Below are 21,503 nucleotides of genomic sequence, written 5' to 3' on the forward strand. Positions count from 1 at the left end.
GACAGGCAAAGCAGCAGAGACTTTCAAGCCTGGGGAGGTAATGTGGCATGGAGGCAGTACTGAAGAACATCCGGCCCAGGCCCTCTGACACAAGCCCCCCACCCTCTCCCATCCTCCATCAGCTGCTCTCCAGGAGATCCCTTTCAAGTTGCATGTATGTGGCTTCTGTGATGAAATCAGAAGACCACCACAGCCATGACTCCCAAATACAGCCTTCTACTGCTTGCAGGCAACAGCCATAAAGCCAGGGCTTCACAGTGTGTCCTTAACCATGCAAAGGTCCAAAAAAGTTTAGGAACAGGTTTGTAACCTTCACCCCCACACTGGAGTGCCTGGATCATGGTCCCAACTGTGGCACTTAACTCCAGCTTGCTGCTAATGCAGATCCTGGGAGGCAACAGATGATGATGACTCAAGGTAAGAGTCTGTGCCAACCACAACGGGAGATATGGATTGAGTTCTCGGTTCCCCAGCTTCAATCTGACTCAGCTGATTTAATAGTGCTTACATGATACAAACTGCAATGGTATAAACTTGTTTTCTTAATATTTTATTTATTTTTATTTGAAAGGTAGATTTAAAGATAGAAGGAGAAACAAAGATCTTCTATCCCTGATTCACTCCTAAATGGTCACAACAGCTAGAGTTGAGCCAACCTAAAACCAGGAGCCAGGAGCTTTCTCCAGGTCTCCCACACAGATGCAGGTGCCCAAGGACTTGGGCCATTCTCTGCTGCTTTTCCAGGTGAATCAGAAATGGAGCAGCCATGACTCAAATCAGTGCCCATGAATTGTCAGTGCCACAGGCAGAGGCTTAGCCTACCGTGCCATGGCACCAGCCCCACAATGGTATAAACTTCTTTAGTTAAAGCAATGGCCAGGGAATAGACACAGCACTGTGAGCGAATCTGGTTTAACCAAGACTCTCCTCCTCCTCCAAGCACTCAGCTCTGGGTATTCACCTGCTTTAAACATGTCAGGGCATAGATACTCAAGCAAAGAGTATCTGCCCATCAACTAATTTGCTAAAACCCCCGAGCCAGTCTTTGGATCTGATGAGCCAGTCACAAAGTGCCTCAGGGACAGGCATCTGGCATAGTCGCTTAGATGTTGGCTGAGATACCCACATCCCATGGTGGAATGGCTGGGTTTCAGTGCATTTGGACAATGATGGGAGATTACTCCTCTCTCTCTCATAAATAAAAACAGAAAGAAATTACTTCTGTTCTATTCTGTTCTGAAAGCTAAAAGCACCAGGCTTGTCACACAACTCTTGATGAAGACCCTGACGTTTCATTGCCAGCTATAAAAGTTAGTTTATCAACAACAAAGAAGCTTCCTTCTTGGCTTACTTCTTTTCCAGAATGCTAAAAATATTCAAGAAAGTATTCAAGAAACGAAACTTGCTTTTTTTGCCAAAATCTAGGGCACAGTTCTATATTGAACCAAAAGTTGTTTTAGCATTTTCCCTTGTTCAAAACTTTTGACACTTTTAACAATAAACTAAACATTTTCCCTTGCAGCCTAACATTTAACTTCAAACTTACAAAACCAACTAGTGAAGAATTATGCTCCCATGTTATAAACAGCAACAATGTGGATTTCATTTGATGATGTGTGTTGCTAGAAATAAAAAAATTTGGGGGTATAGTGAAGAATATTTCAAAAAGCTAACGGAAGATAGAATTAAAATGTAAGCTTATTTTGGTATCCAAAAGTTTGACCTCTATACATACAAGGGTCTTCGAAAAACTGGACAAAAGGACATACTATGAAAAAAACCACACATGAATTTCAAAAGGAATCCACACCACAATTATCTTTTAATTCCACTTTCCATGAACTTTCTGAAGTACCCTCACACTCTTCTTAATGCATGGTAATTATTTTCCCAAAAACAATGATTGTCCCTACCTCCTTAATAATTAATTCTCAAATGGGTCAATCTGCCCATAAAAGTTTAAAAATTAAGCACAATAGTGAGAGAGCTAAGGTATATAATCCACTTCCATGTTCAAACTCACAGTAGCATCACCACTACTTCCTGGAACCTCTTCTGAAGCACACTATAGAAAGAGCTGGCGCATGTGCAGTCAGACAAGACCCTGGTGAGGCCAGGTGCGCATGTCCAGGCCCTGACAGCCACTGGGGAGTGAGCGGCTTTCTATCATCATTTACTATCACCTTATTAACAACATCTTAGTGAGCAAAATGTAATTCCATATACCAATACATCCATCACCACCTTAGCATATCCGTTACTAAACCAACAGCTGGTGCAACTGACACTTGCTAATTTCCTCTCAGGAACCAACTAATCCTAGAAAGATACTCTGAGCATCAAAGACTGGTGTCCCTCCCCCATACTCACTTTTCTAAGATCCTAGGGAGATCATGACCACCACAGGGGAGGACGCGGGTCACTGAGGCGTGACATGAACCTCTCTGATAGTTCTATAGTCAGGCCCAAGACACAGTGGCTCTGCAGGGAAGAGCCCTGATCCCAAAGCGAATGCTGAAGCTCACAGCCTAATTGTTTAGTTTCAAGCCACAAAAAGGACCTGGCGCAATGGCCTAGCGGCTAAATCCTCATCTAGCATGGACCAGAATCCTATACGGGTGGTGGTTCATGTACCAGCTGCTCTACTTCCCATCCAGCTCCCTGCTTGTGCCCTCAGAAAGCAGTTGAGGATGGCCCAAAGCCTTGGAACCCATATGGAAGACCCGCAAGAAGCTTCTGACTCATGGCTTTGGAACGACTCGGCTCCAGCCATTGTGCCCAACTGGGAAGTGAACCAGCAGGTGGAAGATCTATCTTTATTTCTTTCTTTCTCTCTAAATCTGCCTTTCCAATAAAAATAAAGGAACATTTTTTAGAAAGCAACCAAAAAATTTAACCTTTGTCGAAGTACAGAAAACACTGTATGATCTCTCCTCCAGCCCGGCTTAAACTCATGGTCATTTTCCATAAGAGAAATGACACTGATCCGCCTACTCCCTCCTCATCTGGATTCTTTCAATGCAAATTCCAGACATCGTATAAATTCACCTGTAAATATTTCAGCATGTGTTTCTAAAAGACATAAAGTCATTTAAACATGACCAACATACCACGATCATGTGTCAAAATTAATCATTTCAACATCAAATTCTCAGTCTCTATTCAAGTTCTCCAAGCGATTTCAATATGTGTGTATGAATTAGTATTCAATGAGAGTCACACTTTACAACTATCTCTTTTCAACTAAGAGTTCTTTGCATCTTTTTCTTCTTTGCAATTTGTTGGTTCGAGAAATGACCACTTCTCACAGTCTGAATTTTGCTGATTGCATCCTTGTGGTTGAGGCTCAGCAGTCACTGTAAATTAATTTTTCCCCATTCTTTCTTAGTTCATAATAATGCCCAAAATCATTTCCCTGTCTTTACCAGCCTCCCTCCTCACAAAAAGTCTGATGGATTCTGTTAAAAAGCAAATACTGATGAACTCAGGGTCACAGAAACAACCTGCAGAGATGGCCCCAGCTACCATGATAAGAAAGTCAGTTTTCACTCAGGGACCTTCCTAAGCCACCCTTAGGGAGCAGGAGCGGTACCAGGAGAAAGGGTGGCAGAGGTTGCCAGAAGCAGTGGCCACCTTCCATCTGAAGGTAGAAAAGTCCCCCAGTGCTGCAAAGTTCCATCTTCAAAGAGAAATGAAGAACCCTGGAGCAGAAAGGAGGTGTCGGGGGAAGACGGGCAGGATGCTTCCGAGTGGGCCTCAGTATGTTCGTCACTTACAAAGTTGCCAACCAACACAGCAGACTCAGGAGGTGCAAAGGAGAGCAAAAGCACAGACTCACAAAGCATCAATCCTGGGAGGACTTGCCGGAACACCACCATTTAAATCTCAGTCCAGTGACAGGCAGCTGCCAGTGACAGGCAGGCGCCATGCACTCACCCCAGCCCTACTCACAGACGGCCATAGTTTTTTCTAATAACGGGACACAGTGAGCTGCAGATTTGGGGACAACACAAGAAAAACTTTGACTTTAAATTTCCACTCCTTCTCTTTCAGCAGCATGGCTTTTGCCAACCTGCTTAGCTTTTCTGTGCCTGTTTCCACATCTATTCACTGAGAATTCTATCTGCAGCATAGTGGTGGACATGCACGGAGATATACATTGAGGGCTCTGGGAAATCCCCAACACCAATTCATGCATGGAAGCCCCTCTCCCCCAGACACTGCTGCCAGCACATCCCAAGCCGGAGCCTTGCAAAGAGCCCCGACAGCACCTGCCGGGTGTCGGGCAGGGTTACCGATGTGGTCTGTGGCCATGCATGAACCAAAGCCAAGTGACCCATGAAGGGTTCAATCCCATGATCCTGATCTCAATAGCCAGGCTCCAACCAACTGAGCTAATTATGATGGAATCAGCTTCAGTGTTGCCGGTAGGGAGACACTCTTAGCAGTCCAGACAACAGTCCTAACCACTGCTGTCCTAAGATACAGCAATACAACACACTTGTCAAGTTGACCAATGATGTCACCTTGGAAAAATCTTAATGTAATGTCACAAACAGATGTGTCCTTTAAGAGGATTAAGGTAGAAATTCATTAATGCAATAATACCAGTGGATTTGTGTTCTAAAACTAACACCAATCAATCAACTTACTGCACACCCTGTCTTAGCACTGCTTAGCTTCTACAGAACAGTCCTGGAGAACTGGACAGCCAGGACTTCACGACCAAGAAAGGTGCCTTGGAAGAGGAGAAACAGTGCAGACCCCAGGAACTGAGAGCCTGACCTAACGCCCACCACCTCAACCATGACCTGTTGGTTCAGACCCCCGTGTGAACAGCAGTCCTCAGGACCTCTTGGGAAAAGGCATGTTCAGAATCAGCAGGCCTGAGAATATGCATTCCAGAAAGGGCTCAGAGCATACTCAACCCACACCTGAAGTAGTGAGAATGGAATCCTCACTGCAAGTGCTGATTTTACCCATGGGACAAGTGCTTCTCAGCCTTTTGGTTAGGATCAAGTGTAATATCTACAGATGGGACAGCTAGGGCAGTGAGGTCAACAGGCAAATGCCAGGTAGTGATGAAGGAGTGAACTGATGTGTCAAAGGCCAGTGCCTCTCAGACTGGGGATGGGCTGGAACATGGACAGACTTCCTGCAGGGAGAACAACCAGGACACCGGCATGGAATTCAGAGCCTAGACCTGCTGTCAGCTTTGCACTAGAACAACCAAGTGACTTCCTTTTGGTTCTGATCTCTCCTGCTATGAAAGGTGACAGAGCAGGACCTGTTTCCAGTGACGGGGAAGGAGTGGGGAGCACGAGCTTAATGAGATGACATGTGGCTAGGACAGTCTCTGGTTCAAGCAAGTGTGTGGAACTTGCTATAACTCCACTCTGTTCAGTCCACAGTTGTTAATAAAACGTTTCCTGAATAAAGCAGTACATCATAATTGCCACTCTGACATGTACACTAGACATTACTTTTGTTATGAAAATATTCTATCACTCCAGTTTTGTCTATCAAAGGGATTAAAAAATCCTAAAGTCCTTACATGCTTTTGATGTCAATCAATCCAACACATGTTAAACTTCAAAACATCTGTGATTCTATTCACTTTCATGCAGTTTTCTAAGTGAGAAGTTCCACAATTACCTTTTTTGTTTGAAAATGCTTAGCCAGGAATAAACACCTACTGATGCCTCACTTGAAAACAAGGACAAAAGGTTTTTCTTACTTACTTGCAAACATCCAGCCACTCAGGTGAGAGTTCCCTGATGAAGCCAGGGCACCTGTTTCGATCTTTGTCACCAAACTCATGCTGTTTCTAACATCCTCCCTGGAACCACCATGAAAAGTTTTGTTTTGTTTTGTTTTATTCTGCAATTTACCAAATTGAAGAGATGGGGGGGTGGAGGTGGAGATAAAGCATAAGATACTGGTTTTTGCCCCAAACAAGAGTTTTGCTAAATGGACAACTTCTAATGGAGTCAGCAAATACGGGCTGCATTAATACATCATCAGGTTATGGGAAAATGTCCAGACTCATGTTTCAGCCAGAATGGCCTGGGAGGTCATTCAGTGCAAAGGTCCCCAGCCCAGAAAAATCCCAAGGGGAGCTTAAAAATGTAGGCTCCTTTGCGGGGGCGGTGGGTTCCAGCACAGGGCTGGTTATGCAGGTGTGTTCACTTGGTAAAAACCCGTCCACCTGCAGACTTCTGCCCTGACCATTTTAGCATATGTGTGATCTACTCCCATTCAAGGGTAACTCCCCAGGGGACTTGAGTGCACAAGCCAGCCCAGGATACTTGGCAGCATCCACAGGCTCCACCTCTAAGTTCCTGCACTCCTTTCTACCACCCACAATGCCCCACCCATCTCCCCAAGGAACTTTCCCTCTCGCCAAGCTCTGACTCCACAGAACCAGGGAGAAGCAAGTCCCCTATGTTTCTGGCAGGCCTACAGGCAACAGGCTCTTGGGATAACTCACCTACTCCCACACCAGCAAGGTTGGAAACTCTCTATGCCCACCTCCGGCCAGGAATTCTGCAAGGCTCTTAGTCATGTTTGCAACATTCACCTGCCCCTAAGGCCAAGAAACACCTGGCACAAGAAGGCGACTGGGTGAACTGGCCAAGAGCATGGTTAGGAGGCCTTGGCTTGTGGCGCAGCCATGCAATTGGCCCAGAGAGCAGAACAGCAAGCATTCAAGTCTCAGCTCTCCAACCCCACGAGAGTTATCTAATTGCTCTCTGCCTCAACTTCCTCATCTCAAAAGCAGGATTGAGTCCCTCCTTTTGGAGGTTTGCAGTGTTAAGGGAGTTCATGCTCCAAGCACCCCAATAGAATCCATACTGCCTGCTCAGGGCTCAGAATTCACTAAGCTCTTGGCATCGCAGGGTGGGAGGCAGAGGTTCCAATTTGAAGATTCTCTGCTGAGAAGTAACCACCATCTTAAAGACATGAATGTATACCTATAGCGTGAAAGTACATGCCCTCAGTGCTGCTTTACAGAAACCTGGTGAGACAACCAGCAACTCGCATGCTATGGCTTCTGGTCAGAGCAGCCCAGGAACATGGATCGGCCAAGGCTGGGGCTTGTTCCAGGGAAACACACACACACACACTTACTTCAGCTCCCAGCTTGAAAGATCAACCCATGCATATAGGGTTTGAAACCCAAGGAAACCACGTCAAGGTCACAGGGCCACAATTATGTCTCCTGTGGTTGCAACAAAAGATCACTGTAATCAGAGACCATCATGAATGGAGTAATCACTCTGTGGAAGAAGCCCTCTGAAAACTTCTAACTGCATCCCTGGATACAGAAGAAAAGTAATTTACAAGAGTCACTCCGACATGCTGCACCCAAAGGACACTATGTTGTCCCTGTGTCCCCCAGGCCCACACACAACAATGGACCGAAAGATTTCCAGGTACAGTGAGCCTGTCCACTAGCACCTACACGGACAGAAGAAGCTGCAGCTGCCCCATTCCTCTCTTCTCGACACAGGTAGCTAATTAAGATGGGCATTAATTAAGGAGGGGGATGCATTACTGCCAACGTTCTTTGCTTTTGTTTCCTCTACTGCCAAAGCAGGTGAACAAAAACGTGAAGAATTTTTAAAAATCAATTGTTTTTACGGGTCAGGCCTGAAGAATGGCCTCTTGCAAACGTTTGCTGATGTTGATGATCAAGGAATACACCGCCCCCAAGGCCTGATACAGAGTTTGCGCAGAAAATCCACCAGGAGGTTTTTCTTCCAGGTGGCTCTCCTTTAAACAGGAGGAAAGGGTTTTTCTGTTGAACTAAATGATCAGCTTTCAACACCCAGCTCTTTACAACCAACATTTCACCAGGCGCTTGTCCTCCTTCAAAGGGTTAAAAAAAAAAAAAACTCTAACGGGTGGACTGAGAAGCCATTCTTCCCAGGGGACACTCATTGGGGGCTGCGAGGCCGCGGCTTTGTGCGCGCGCCGCCCCTCGGCGCCCCCCGCCCCTCCTCCCCCAGCCATCGCTCGCTCCTCCAGGTTCTCAAGGCCACCTGCTTACCCGAAGAAAGAGGAGGCGCGGCGAGCGCCACCACAGCGCGCGGCCGGCGGCCTCCCCGAGCCCGCGGGGGAGGAGCGGACCATGTCCCCCAGCAGCGCGCTTTGTAGCGAGGGTCGCGCGGCCGCCCGTAGCGCCCCGGAGGCCTCCGATTTTTTTTTTTTTTTTTTTTTTTTGAGTCCCGCGCGTCGCTCAAGGCTATCCTCCAGGCACCAGAGGCTCGCTGGGCCGAAGCTGCTTCTTGCTCCGCTCTCGCCGCCCGCCTCGGGTGCCTGGACCTAGTGCCCGCGTCGGAATCCCACCCCGCCCACCCCGCAGAACTAACGGCGCGGAGCCCCGGGAAGCCTCCTCCATCCCGCCTCGGGCGGGCAAGGCACCTGCTCCGCCGCGCCCGCCTTCGGCTCCCTGCGGGAGCGCGGAGCTATGCTGCTAGCCGATCCGGGAGGGTCCTGCGCCAGGCAGCGGGAGCCTCCGGGGGTCCCTACACCTCACTAGGAGCGGGAACTACCATGGGGTGCTTGTCCCCTTCTCACCCCGGGGGACCGCGCCCAGCCAAGCCCTCCAGCAGTAACCCCACCACAGGGGACTGCGCTCAGCTAAGGGTGGAGGGGGGCCGTGTTGCCCCGCTGGGTCGTACCTTGTGCGGCGCCCGCAGCAGCCGATGGACCCCGGCCAGCTGGGTGCCGAGAGCGAGGTCCTCGCGGAACGTGAACAGCGGCGGCCGGCTGGGCTCGGGGAAGTTGGTGCTGTTGAAGGGGTCCGTGTCGTCCAAGAACTGCACCCGGCAAGCCAGCGTGGCCATGATGCATCCCTGCCGCGGGGGGCGCGGGCCCCCGGATGAGCGGGGCCGCCGGCTCGGACGGCCGGGATCGCAGTGCGCAGGGGAGGCCGCAGCCGCCGCTCGCTGGCTCGCGGGTTCTCCGGCTACGGCGTGCCGGGCTGCAGCCCGGGCTCCGGCCGCGGGGGCGGGCCGGGGGCGGGGCCGCCGGGCGCCCCCCGCCTCCTACCCTCTCCCCCCACCCGGCTCCTCCCCTCCTCCGTTCCCCGGACGCGGACCCGGCTGCCCTCGCCAGCCGCAACAGCCGGCAGGACAGGGCAGAGGCGAGCGGCTCGCGCGGCGATCGCAGCCTTGCGCCCAAGCGGCCCGGAAGGTCCAGCGCGCCGAGCCGGCCGCACGTGCGCCCCGCGGCCCCAGGCCGAGCAGCCGCCCACAGGAGCGGAGGGAAGCAGCTTGGAAGCGAAGGGGAGACCGGGCCGCCCTCTGGTTCCTTCCCCACCTGGCAGAGGGCACAGCCCTCTCCCGCCGAAGGCGGAGCTGGCGGCCCGGGCTGCTGGCTGCCCGGATTCAGAAGACCCCAGCAGGCACCCGAAGACCAGGGCGCCGGTCCCAGGCAGCGGAGGCAAAATGGGATGGGAGCCGCTACCGGGAGCCCAGGAGAGGGTGACAGGGAGGTTTCCCGCGGGGAGAAAGACGCTGGCAAGGACGAGATTGAGGCGAGGAGCCCAGCCGGCAGCTGTTGGCCAAGAAGCCGGCCTGTGGGGGGAGGCACCCGGCGAGTCTTAGGGACCCGGTTGCGGCACCCCAAGAGCTCGCCGCCTGAGCCTCCGCGTAGCCGCGACCCCCACCCCCCCTGCAGTCGGGGCTTGCGGGATGCGCGGCCCAGGAGGCCTCGGACTTGCGAAGGCGTCCCCAGCTCCCGGGATGCGGAACGGAGGTTCTCAGCCGGCCCGCCTCTGTCGGGCGCTGCTCGCGGGCGACCCCCTTCGTCTCCACAGAGAATTCTCTCAGACTCTACTGTTCTCGGTCCTGCAGCAACTTCGGTTTCCCCATGCCTCGACTAAATCGCCCTGCTAAAGTTCAGATGGTCCTTACACCCAGGACTTTCTGCTGTCTGCCGAGCTGTCCTCCAGCTTTGAGCGAAAAGTAGCCTGCGTACCAGAGGTGCTGATATATGCACTGCACCTGCGGCCTTGCCCTTTCCCCGCCGGGTCTGAGGAGGTGCTGCCCCAATGACACTTGTGCTGGCGCTACAAAACCCTCTGAATGAAGCACCCTACGCAGGCACCACACTGTCTCGGCCATCTCCCAGATCCCAGTTCAAGCCTCTTGGACTCCCTTTCCCTTTATCTGCCTCCCTTCTCCCCAAGAAACCCATCCCACCCTGGCCATTGCTGTACCTCGGACCCCAGCCCTTCCCCCACAGGAGCCTCCTTGTCACACGCCTCCTTAGTCCCACCTGCCTTTCGGATCCCTGACTTGCACCTCCCAATCTGCCTAATGCCTCCTAATAGCGGAAGGGGACCACTCTGTCACCCAGTCCTTCCTCCCAGAGCCCCTATGCACTTCACACACCCCTCATTCCGCCCCAAATGTATGCACTATACTCTTTCTGTAGATTTTTCACTTAATAGTATCTAGGTGTGGGCACTGTAGTCAAATGAGTAGTCACTGCCTGCCACCCGAAGGGATTCTGGTTTGTGTCCTGGCTGCTCCACTTCTGATCCAGCTTCCTGCTAATGGCCTGGGAAAGCAATAAAGATGGTCCTGTACCCACATGAGAGACCAGGCAGAAGCCCCTGGCTCCTGGCCTCTGTTCTGTCCAGTTTCAGCCTTTGTGACAATTTACAACTTTCCTTGGTTGACTGGTGGTCTGCCCTCCTCTAGTACAAACAATGTTGCAAGATAAGCTTTTCTGAAAGACCCTGAGAGACAAGCTCATGCTAGCAACTGTTTGATATTCTTCTGTGCCCCCTTTCTTACCTATTTTCTACAATTTTTTTAAAAAAGATTTATATATTTAAAAGGAAAACACACACACAGGGGAGAGGGAAAAAGAGACCTTCCATCTTCTGGTCCACTCCCCCAATTGGCTGTAACTACCCTGCTCTGGCAGGTTGGAAACCAGGAGCCAGGAGCTTCATCTGGATCTCCATGTTGGTGGCAGGAGTCCAGAGACTTGCACCATCTTATGCTGCTTTCCCAAGAGTATTAGCAAGGAGCTGGTAGGCAGTGGAGCAGTCAAGACTCAAATATGGGATGCTGGTGCTGCAGATAGCAGATTTACCAGCTACACCACAGTGCCAGCCCCACTCCTGCACTTTTTTTAAAGATTTATTTATTTTTATTGGAAAGGTAGATACACAGAGAGAATGAAATACAGAGAAAGATCTTCCATACACTGGTTCACTCCCCAAGTGGCCACAATGACCAGAGCTGAGCTGATCGTAACCAAGAGCCAGGAGTTTCCTCCTTGTCTCCCATGTGTGTGCAGGGTCTCAAGGTCTTGGACCATCCTCTGCTGTTTTCCCAGGCCACAGCAGGGAGCTGGATGGGAAGTGGAGCACCCAGAACATGAACCACCACCCATATAGGATCCTAGTACATGCAAGGATTTAGCCACTAGGCTATGATGTCAGGTCTGCTTCCTACACTCTTGATTGCCCTTCCTCTCCATCTTTACTCTTCCATCCTCCATCTCCCCCATCCAGGAGATGGTCAAAGTCCTGTCTTGCCTCTTGCTCAGAGCTTTACTCCTGCAACCACGTCCCTCTCTTCCCTCCTGCCCATGGACCAAGCTCAGCCATGGACCATGATCCGACCCTCTGCTGCCTTCCTCCCTGAGCTCCTTGGTCAGGGCCACGCTCCTGAAACACAATGTTTGTGAACACAGAGGCCCAAACTGGTTGATACTCTGCTGTTGCCACCTTAAGATTCTTAATCACCTTTTTTTTAAAAAAAAAAAAAAAAAAAAAAAACAAGAGCCCACTGTGGGCTGTGTGCTGGGCCTGCAAATTTTGCCCCCCTTACTGATGAGATTAGACATGCAAGGGTTTGTAACAGAAAGTGTGGGCAGAGGGGATCCCTGAGTAGGACAAGGAAGCTCCCTTGGCCTTGGTTTACAGGGGCAGTTCCAGGAAAGCTTGTCTTGCAACATTGTACACAGAGGTACCCAGACTCCACAGGGAAAGCTACAATGCATCAATGTGAGTCAGACTTCAGAACCCACAATGTAGACAAGTGTGCCTGCAGACAGGAAGGGCAGGGTGTCTGAAGAGCCTCTGAGAGATCACTGACTGCACGCCAGTCTCCCTCCAGGGCTCCCTCAGCCCTGCTACCCACTCTCTCTGCATCTTCCTCCATGCATCACCCCTTCCAAATGTCTCCTCCCCTCAACTCATCGGCCCTACCCACTCTTGGTTCTCCCTCTTCTTCAGCTCCTCATGTTTTTCTGAGCTCTGAACTCCACTTGTTCCCGTTTACATCTCCCCGCTGCAATCCCTTGGCTTTGTGGCTCCCCGCTTGTAAGCACATGGCATGCAACTGCACAGTCATGGAGCGAGTCACTCCCTTCTCAGCCCCGATTTCCATGGGACAACTCAACATTCCCACCCCAGGGACCACACCACATTAAATGGCACCCCTGACCAAACACCTCCTGCTGTGCAAGGCCTTAGAGTGTAGGGGCCATGCTGGATTCAGCCTAGCGGCTTTGCATTTCAGAGAAGGCACACAGTACATGTTTGATAAATGAGTGGACGTCAGAGTCATCTCTGACTCTTTGCAACTGGTCATTCTGACCTGTCACTGGATCACTCTGAATATTTCTCAGCCCTTTGCTTTTCTCCCAAGAGCCTCCCTTTCATAGTCCTGCACCCTACATGTGGCCTTCCCACCAGCTTTGGGGGTGAGGGGGCAGTGATCATTCCAGACATGCATTTTATGTGTCATACATTAGGGAGAACTTACACACCAAACCCCTTAACATGACTCACAAGGGATTGTAGCATGTTCCTCAGTTTCACCATGCCAGGCTCCTGTCTGGTCATTCCCTTTTAACTTCCTGCTGCCCAGCCAGCTGACCTTCTTACCTTTTCACAGCCTAGCTGAGCTTGCATAACATGATCTTCTCCACCTAGGTTGCTCTTCCCTATGTGGCTGACCAGCCAAAGTCACATGTCCTTCAACACTCATTTCTCCCCTTCCTTTATTTGTAGAGCGTGAATGCGCCCATCTACTGGTTCACTATTGCCTGCCACGTGAGTGGTAGAAACCCAAAGACATGACCATCACTGCTGCACCCAGGATCTGTATCTGCAAGAAGCAGCAGGTAGCCCCAGGAATCAGACCCAAGCACTGCAGTGGGGCACACAGGCATTTAACCAGCAGGCGATACTTGTTTCCCATATCAGCTGTCCTGGAAAGGCAGCTGGTATGACCCAAAAGCTTGGGTTGCTGCCATCCACATGGAAGACCTGGGTGGAGTTCCTGGTTCCTGAGTTTTGTCTGGCCCACATCTGGCTGTAACAGGCATTTGGGAGGTGAACCAAATGATGAAGATCTCTCCCTCTCCTCCTCGCTGTCACTCTGCCTTTCAAGTCAAAGTAAACAAGGCCCAGCATGGTAGCCTAATGGATAAAGTCCTCATTTTATCAGGATCCCATAGGGGCACCAGTTCATATCCCCACTTCTCTACTTCCCATCCAGCTCCCTGCTTGTGGCCTGGGAAAGCAGTCATTTATTTTTATTGGAAAGGCAGATAGAGAGAAGGAGAGACAGAGAGAAAGATCTTCCATCTGATGGTTCACTCCCCAAGTAGCTGTAACATCCTCAGCTGAGCCAATCCAAAGCCAGGAGCCAGGAGCGTCTTCCAGGCCTCCCACATGGGTGCAGGGTCCCAAGTCTTTGGGCTGTCCTTGACTGCTTTCCCAGGCCACAAGCAGGGAGCTGGAAGGAAGGTGGAGCTGCCGGGACCAGAACCGGCACCCATATGGGATCCCGGCACATTCAAGGCAAGGACCCCAGCCACTAGGCCACGCCGCCGGGCCCGAATCTTCTTTTAAAAAGGACAAAGTAAACAAACCTTTTTAAAAATTATATCAAAAAGTCAGCCCCCTGTTCTTCCTACAACCTCTGCCCCACACAGATTCCAAATAATGCAGGTGCAACGCTGTAACTCAGCCTGGCCTTCTTACGTAGTAAACTGACTTTCCCTGATGCTCCCTGAGAAATTTGGCTTCTTCATAGTCTCCTTTACTTTCTCCATCCTCCCAATATGGTTTATCACAATTTCTGTTAAATTCATAGTGATTTTAAAACTTATGATGATGTCAAGTGGTAGACATGATTACATGCTTGTTCCTATATAACTTTTTGTTTTTCCTGGTGTTGAGTTCTGTCTCCATTTTTAAAAATTTGACTACTTTTTCTTGAACAGCTGGTTAAATATTTTCATATCCATCAATGCCTCTCTTAATAATGTCAAATATGTTTCTCCCAAGACCTGTTTCTGGGAGTTTGCCAGTCCCCTGCTCAAATTTGGAATATGGCTCTCACACCTGTCCCCTAGAGATTTTTTTGGCTTTTTTTTCCTTATGTGGGAACCCCTGGCCCCAGATCATTCATCTTCTTTCTTCACTTGAACTCTTATGTTTTTCTCAAAATATACACTCCAGTAATTTCCTGGGAAAGAATAAGTCCTTAGAATTTTTATTTATCAAAATATTGTTACTCATTGACTTCATACTTGCCTTGGTGCTGCAATTTGTTGGCAGAAGAACTATAGTAATTCTTCCACCCATTGTATTCCCACCATTTTGCGATGTAACTTTGCTGCATCTCCCATTAAAACGTGTAGTCAGAGCAAGTATTTAGCAAAGAAAAGGAGAGAGAGAAGAGAGAGAAATCTCTTCCATCTGCTGATTCACCTCCCAAATGCCTACCACAGCCAGGTCTGGGCCATGTTAAACCCAGGAGTCAGAAACTCTATACAGATCTCCCATGTGGGTGGCAGGAAGCCAAGTAATTTGCCCACATTCCATATTGCCTAAATTCAAGCCCAACTCCACTCCCAATCCCAGCTTCCCACTGATGCAGATTCCACACAGCAGCAAGAGTGGCTCAAATATTTAGTTCCCTACTACACACAGGAGGCCTCAGGATCAGGCTCCCAGTTCCTGGCTTCAGTTTCTTCCAAGCCCAATCCAATGCAGGCATTTGGAGAGTGAACAAGCAGATGGGGGCTTCCACCTCTTCCTCCCTTTTCATCTCTTTCAAAGAACAAGTTGTGACTTGAGTTGACCAGTGGAATATGGTGGAGGTGGAGATGTGTGAGATCCTCTGTCTCTGCCCTCACCCTCTGGCCTGAGATTATGATGTGAAGCACCCAGGTTCAATCCAGGCAAAATGATAATTGTTACTGAAGGCTGAAAAAATGGTTACATGTGTTCTATAGCAGTGAAACAATTGGCAAGGTCACTGGGCACATAACTTGGAAGATAGAAAAGACAAACAGTGATTTGGGGAATTTGGCAGAGAAGATATAAATAGAGGTTCAAAGCACTTGAGAGGTGATTTCTATTCTATAGCTTTATATTACAATATAATGTTTGCCTGATGAATTTAAACACAATAGGGAATGGCCAAAACCTGCTGATTTCAAAACAGAACAATTTCTGTCTAGCCAACCACAGATCTTCAAAGCAAGAAGTAGCATTGGTAAAGGGTAAAGCAGACTTGTGGCTGGTAAGATCACTTGTTCACATGATGAAGAGAGTTAAGGCAGTGCATGGTAAGGCCTCTAATTTAGACAAAAGAGCTCCTAAGAATCTTAAAGGCAGCATTGCAAAATAGGCCCCAAGGAAAAAGAACTGTGTACATAGTGTTTGACATATGAAGTAAACTCTAATGTGACTTATTTAAAAATCCACAAAGCTTTTAAGATAGTTGTACTGATGAAGCAAGGCCAGACTGTATTCCAAGGGACCAAGATCATTCAAAATAAAAAGGAACCTCTGGAACTCCAACCTGCAATGGGTAAGAAACTACTCAGCTACAGATATGGAGACCTTGGTCTTGGTAAGAAACATCCTCTGAGAGCAGAGAGGTAATGGCCATGGAGGGCAGTGAGCTTGGGACCCACCCCAGTAAGCAGAACTCGGCCCACTCTCCGTGGAGAGTAGGAGGAATGAGCAACACACGTCTGGCTGGAGCTCAGGACTGGAGCAGCAACTGCTGTGTGCCTCCCTATCATCCTCCCCCACCTCTTCCCCCTCCTCATTATTACTTGAGAGGCAAAAAGAGACGCATACAGATGGATTCTCACCCACTGGGCCACTCACCAGATACCCACAACAGCAAAACCTGGACCAAGCCCAAAACCAGAAGTCATGAAATCAAGTTTCCCATGTTGGGGGGGTGGGGGGCAGGAACCTAAATCATCCCTGCTGCCTTCTAGGGTCTGCACTAGCAGGAAGCTGAAGCTGGACATTGAAACCAGACACTCCGATGTGGGATGCAGGCACCTTACCTGCTGCAGGAAAGGCCCGATCTTTACATAAACTTAGATGAGTGTGCCTACTGAAATTATTCTGACCTAGTCTCACCATTTTCTGGATGGGAGCATAGAGGGAGTATAACTTGGTATTCACATTCGTGATTCTCAGAATCAGAGGAGTTGTATCTGGGCGTCTGTCTGGAAAGGTCATACAGCACACAGATTTAAACATTTTCCTCCCCATTCACCCAGCCTCTGCCTAGTTCTTTCTTTTTTTTTTTTTTTAAGATTTATTTTTATTACAGTCAGATATACACAGAGGAGGAGAGACAGAGAGGAAGATCTTCCGTCCGATGATTCACTCCCCAAGTGAGCCGCAATGGGCCGGTGCGCGCCAATCCGATGCCGGGAACCAGAAACCTCCTCCAGGTCTCCCACGTGGGTGCAGGGTCCCAATACGTTGGGCCGTCCTCAACTGCTTTCCCAGGCCACAAGCAGGGAGCTGGATGGGAAGTGGAGCTGCCGGGATTAGAACCGGCGCCCATATGGGATCCCGGGGCTTTCAAGGCGAGGACTTGAGGAGCTAGGCCACGCCGCCAGGCCCTCTTTCTTTTTTTTTTAAGACTTATTTATTTGTATTGAAAAGTCAGATTTACAGAGAGGACAGAAAGAAAGATCTTCCATCCACTGGTTCACTCCCCCAAGTGGCTGCAATGGCAGGAGCTGAGTCAATCTGAAGCCAGGAGTCAGGAGCTTTGTTCCAGGTCTCCCATGTGGGTGCAGGGTCCCAAGGCCTTGGGCCATCCTCAACTGCTCTCCCAGGCCTCAAGCAGGGAGCTGGAGGGAAGTGGAGCACCTGGGATTAAAACCAGCGCACATACGTGACTGGCACATACAAGGTAAGGACTTTAGTCACTAAGTTACCGAGCTGGGCCTTTCACCTAGTTCTAAAGCCAAGGCCACAAAGTTTTGTTACAACAGCACTGAATGCCCACTCCAAAATGTATCCACTTAGAAGAGCCACGGCTTTCATTTCTCTTGATTCCAGGCATCCTCAGTTTTTCACTAGGGCACTTGCAGACATCCAAAGTTGCCAGGGGCTAGTTGGACTCACAGCCTGTTGCCTCCATGTCTGCTAGCACATGCTGACTGCCACAAGTGGCTGCAGGGGCCTGCCTGAGGCTTCTCACCCAGCCTGCTGGACCTGGTCTTCCTGCTGGAAGCGTTAGCTACAGTGTCCCTGAGCCCTGGGATCAAGAACTGTGCTGCAAATTAAAAGTCAATTAAGGCCAACCTAGACCTGAACAGTGGGGAGATCAATGCTAAGTAGAAACAAAGTCCCGTGCACAGAGGCCCGAGTGCGCAGAGATGAAGCTCAACTTTGCAGCAAATGCACATGCTATAGAACTCTAGGTGGAAATTCACTTAAATGCTTTTCACTCATTGTTTTGACAGATAGAATGTCATCTATTCTACCATATTGTCACTGAAAATATCCACATAATCTCTCTCTCTCTCTCTCTCTCTCTCTCTCATTCCCATTAGGAAGTGCCCTGATGTGCATTCTTATGAGGACATCATGTTGTCATTCAATGGACATTTTTGGATATCGTCTTGATCTAACCATCCCATTAATTGCTACATAAATGGTTTTATGTCTTGTCTTTGAGGGAATTCTCTCCTCACTGTTCTCTGCTTCATCTTTCTAGAACATCTATTACTTGGAATATTAGGCCACTAAACAGATTCTCTTATTTTCTCAGCTTTCATCTCTAATTCTGTGCTGCTTTCTGGGAGATTTCCTCTGCTCTGGACTCCCTGTCTCCTAGTCAATTTTTGTGGCAGTATTCATGCTTCTAATATTTCAGAACTCCTTCTTGTTCTTTGACTTGTCTTTGTGAAATACCTTTCTCTTGTTTTCATGATTTCCCTAATATTATTGGCTCCATTTTCTTCCAGTGTTTCTCCTTCCAGCCACACTGTTTCTGCATTCTTTAGGTTCTTTCTGTCTGCCCTTCTGTTTTTCCTTAAGTGACATGGCCTTTGGCTGTCCATTCACACAGGAAGCCAGATGGGTGCTGTAGGGCAGGCAGCAGCACGGCACTAGTTGCTTGTAGAGCAAACCAGTGGGCAAGGGGCTTTGGTCTTGAGTTCCTTTAGGTTCTCCCTTAGAGAAGTTTGCCTCCTTCAGCAAAGTCCTTAGCCCAGAGCAAGCAGGGACCCTGCCCTCAGCTTCTCACTGCAGGGCCAAGACCTCACTACACCTGTAGCCCAAGTTGCTCTCTGTACACTGTCCTGTAGGCACCAACGACCCCAAATGCCCCTCCTAAATGGCTCTGAACACATCTGTGTGTGTATCTTTACCAGCTCATCCTTGTAAGGATGAGAGAGAGTTAGCTGATGGCCATCTGTGGGAAGGGTATACGCAGAGTTTGGATGACAGGCTCAGGTGCTTAGGGCTCTGGGCTTCAACACTCAGGAATCAGAAAAGTAAAGCTCATGCTGTGGTTGGCCACCAGGAGCTGGGACAGCTCTCCCTACACCAACGTGTTCCCATGCATGTGTGAACATGCCATCATACACAGGAGAAAAGGGAGAGAGATTGAAACAGCATCACTAAAAAATGTGCCAGGAGAAATAACAAACCCCAAAAGATAGGCTGATACCAAGCAGGTCGAAAAGTAATCTGTTCAAGAAATCGTTCAGCATCTTTTAAAGGACCCCAACCCCAGCAAAGAAAATGCTCCCATATCATTTAATTTCCTATCTTCTCCTTCTCTCTCTGATGAATCCATAAACAGTGTTAAAAGACAGACATTTTGCCTGCTGGGACGCCGGGCAGCCCACATCAGAGTGCCTTCGCAGATTCCTGCCTCTCCCATCCCAGCTTCTGGCTTCTGTCCCCTGGCCACTGTGGGAATTTGGGGAATGAATCAGTGGATGGGAACTGGCTCACTCTCACTCTTTCTCTGCCTCTTGGATAAATAAAACAGAATCTTTCAAAACTGAGAGAAGCCATTCTCACATCTGGTCCACACTGGAAGGCCAGCAGTGTGAGATTTGCCACCATGCTTGGGTGGGACTGGCTTACCCAATTTCACAAAATCCGCACTTAACTGGTGCTGCCACCAGGCGGCGAACGTGGCGCACTGCCGCGTTAATTGCTTGCCACAGTGCTAAACCCAAAATACCTCACGCAATCCTTAATTTTATGGGTTAAGCCCTGTGGTTACTGTCCTTTTTCAGGTGAGACTTAGAGGTGTTCCAGGCCTTGCCACGTGGAGGTTGTTTGCCATGATTTGATCTGAACACTTGCAAAGCACAATGGGTGAGATTAATGAGCTCAGCGCAAAAGAGTGTGGGGAAAGCCAGGCTGCAAGCGCCTGCCAGGCAGACCCCAGCTCCCCTGCTGCTTTCAACAGCCCAAACTGGTTCCTGCAGTGAAAGGAACTTGGGCCGCTCTGGGAGAGCCTGGGTGCTAGGAACATTTCACCACCCACAGTGTCAGCATCCCCAGGATCTGCCTCCAATCAAGACCAGCTTCCTCCAGCACCAGTGGTGAATCTCTGGATCCACTGGGTTCCAGCAGCTGCCTGTGCTCTGCTGGACAACTCACCTCTTCCCTATAGTAAAGGAAAGCTGGGGAAAACCAGGCGCAGTTGGTCCTAACAGCTTCTTCTGACAAGAGCAGGTCCTTCTCATGGGCCAATGCTACTTATAACCTGCTTTCTTTCCCCTGAGCTGCAAGTGTGGGCCATGCTGGCAGAGGGCCCTTGGTCTTTCTGCCCTGGCCCCAGCAGGGGCTGGAGACAGTGTTGGGTATGAGTGGACAAAGCAGCTTTAACTTGAACAGTTCCCCATCACCCCCTATGGGATCCTGACACTTGCAGGTGGAAGATTAGCCTATGAGCCACCATATTAGCCCCACAAGCCTCTTAACATCAACCAATGAGTCAAGAGTGTGCTTCTCACACTTACTTCTGCATGCTAAGTGAGGGTACAAGCACAAAGCACCCACAATCCTGAAGAATAGAGCAGCCTCATGTCTGAAATCCCACATGGTGCTGGGAACAATATCCTACTAATGAGATAATGAAACCAACTGGACTTTGAATCCTACCAGCTCCTCAGGACAAAGCAGGGAAACCTGAGCTTGGTGCATTCAACAAATGAGACTGGTGGCACTGGATTTAGGAAGCACAATGGGCAGTGGTGGGCAGAGGCCTGGGGAAAAGAAGGGATTGGACACCTGCGACAGTTCAGGTGGAAGGGGGAGGGGATCGGGGTCCACACCCAGATGCCGTGTGTCAGAGGAACCCCAGCAGAGTTTGTATGGAGTAGACAACACACTGGCTCTGCACTGCTGCACATGACAGAGCAAGGGTCATGGCTGGCAGATACAAGCTGGCTCCGGGGAGGAATATTCTAGAAGCCCCATAAACTGGGTAGCCTCAGCATAGAATGGCCTTCCCAGTACTGCAGACCACAGGAGCACTGACCAGAGGTGACAGGATCGCTGTGCTCCAAAGCTCCTCTGCTGATTGGGGCTTGGGGTTCTGGGGAGGGTGGGCCAACCCCATCCCTGGGGTCTGAGGAAGGCAGGAAGCCTACTGCTCAGCACCACCAGTCCCGAGTGTGGCTTGTGCGCCATCCTTGGAGTGTCGAGTCAGAGGGGTCCAGGATGGGAGCTGCACACAGGATGCAGCAGCTTGTTGACCTGTGTCTTGGCCTAGTATGTAAACATCCCACCTAGGAACATGACCAGCAGCACTGCCCTGGAGCACCAGTCACCCCCAGCATTATAAGAGTCGAGAGGGTCAGCTCCTCAGACAAGTGGGCACAGATCCCCCTGTCCTCAGCTCAAACCACAGAGACTCAAGGTTCTTTCTAAGAAAGCAGCCGAGTAGGAATCCAGAGTAAGTTAAATATCTCCAGTGTGCTTCATTACACATTTCCTCCAATTCCTACCAACCCCAGTCCAGATGCACACGGGAGCCTGTGGATGCAGCATTCAGTCCCCAAGCCTCAGAGCTGCTCTTCCGACTGCAAAGGTGCAGAGAAATCAGGGGACTAGGGGTGGAGACTGGGGAAGAACATTCATTCTCCGACAGAAAGGGCCTATCATTACTGAAAAAGACAGTTCTACTGAATCAAGTTGCAGACCTTAATAACGGTAGAGA

The 21,503-nt window shown here is 49.7% G+C and overlaps 1 protein-coding gene across 3 annotated transcripts in view; it reads right to left on the minus strand.

Moving 5' to 3' along the window:
• FHOD3 (formin homology 2 domain containing 3) overlaps window positions 1-9,002 on the minus strand; it is a 434,575-nt gene extending 425,573 nt beyond the window's left edge. For all 3 annotated transcript variants that reach the window (XM_058676902.1, XM_058676901.1, XM_058676900.1), the window contains exon 1: window positions 8,688-9,002. In XM_058676902.1, the coding sequence (XP_058532885.1) occupies window positions 8,688-8,852 (165 nt within the window). In that variant the 5' untranslated portion in view covers window positions 8,853-9,002. The remainder of the gene's footprint in view (window positions 1-8,687) is intronic.
• Between the last annotated feature and the right edge of the window lie 12,501 nt (window positions 9,003-21,503).

Source organism: Ochotona princeps, chromosome 18 (assembly GCF_030435755.1).
Source record: "Ochotona princeps isolate mOchPri1 chromosome 18, mOchPri1.hap1, whole genome shotgun sequence".
Classification (NCBI taxonomy): Eukaryota; Metazoa; Chordata; class Mammalia; order Lagomorpha; family Ochotonidae; genus Ochotona; species Ochotona princeps.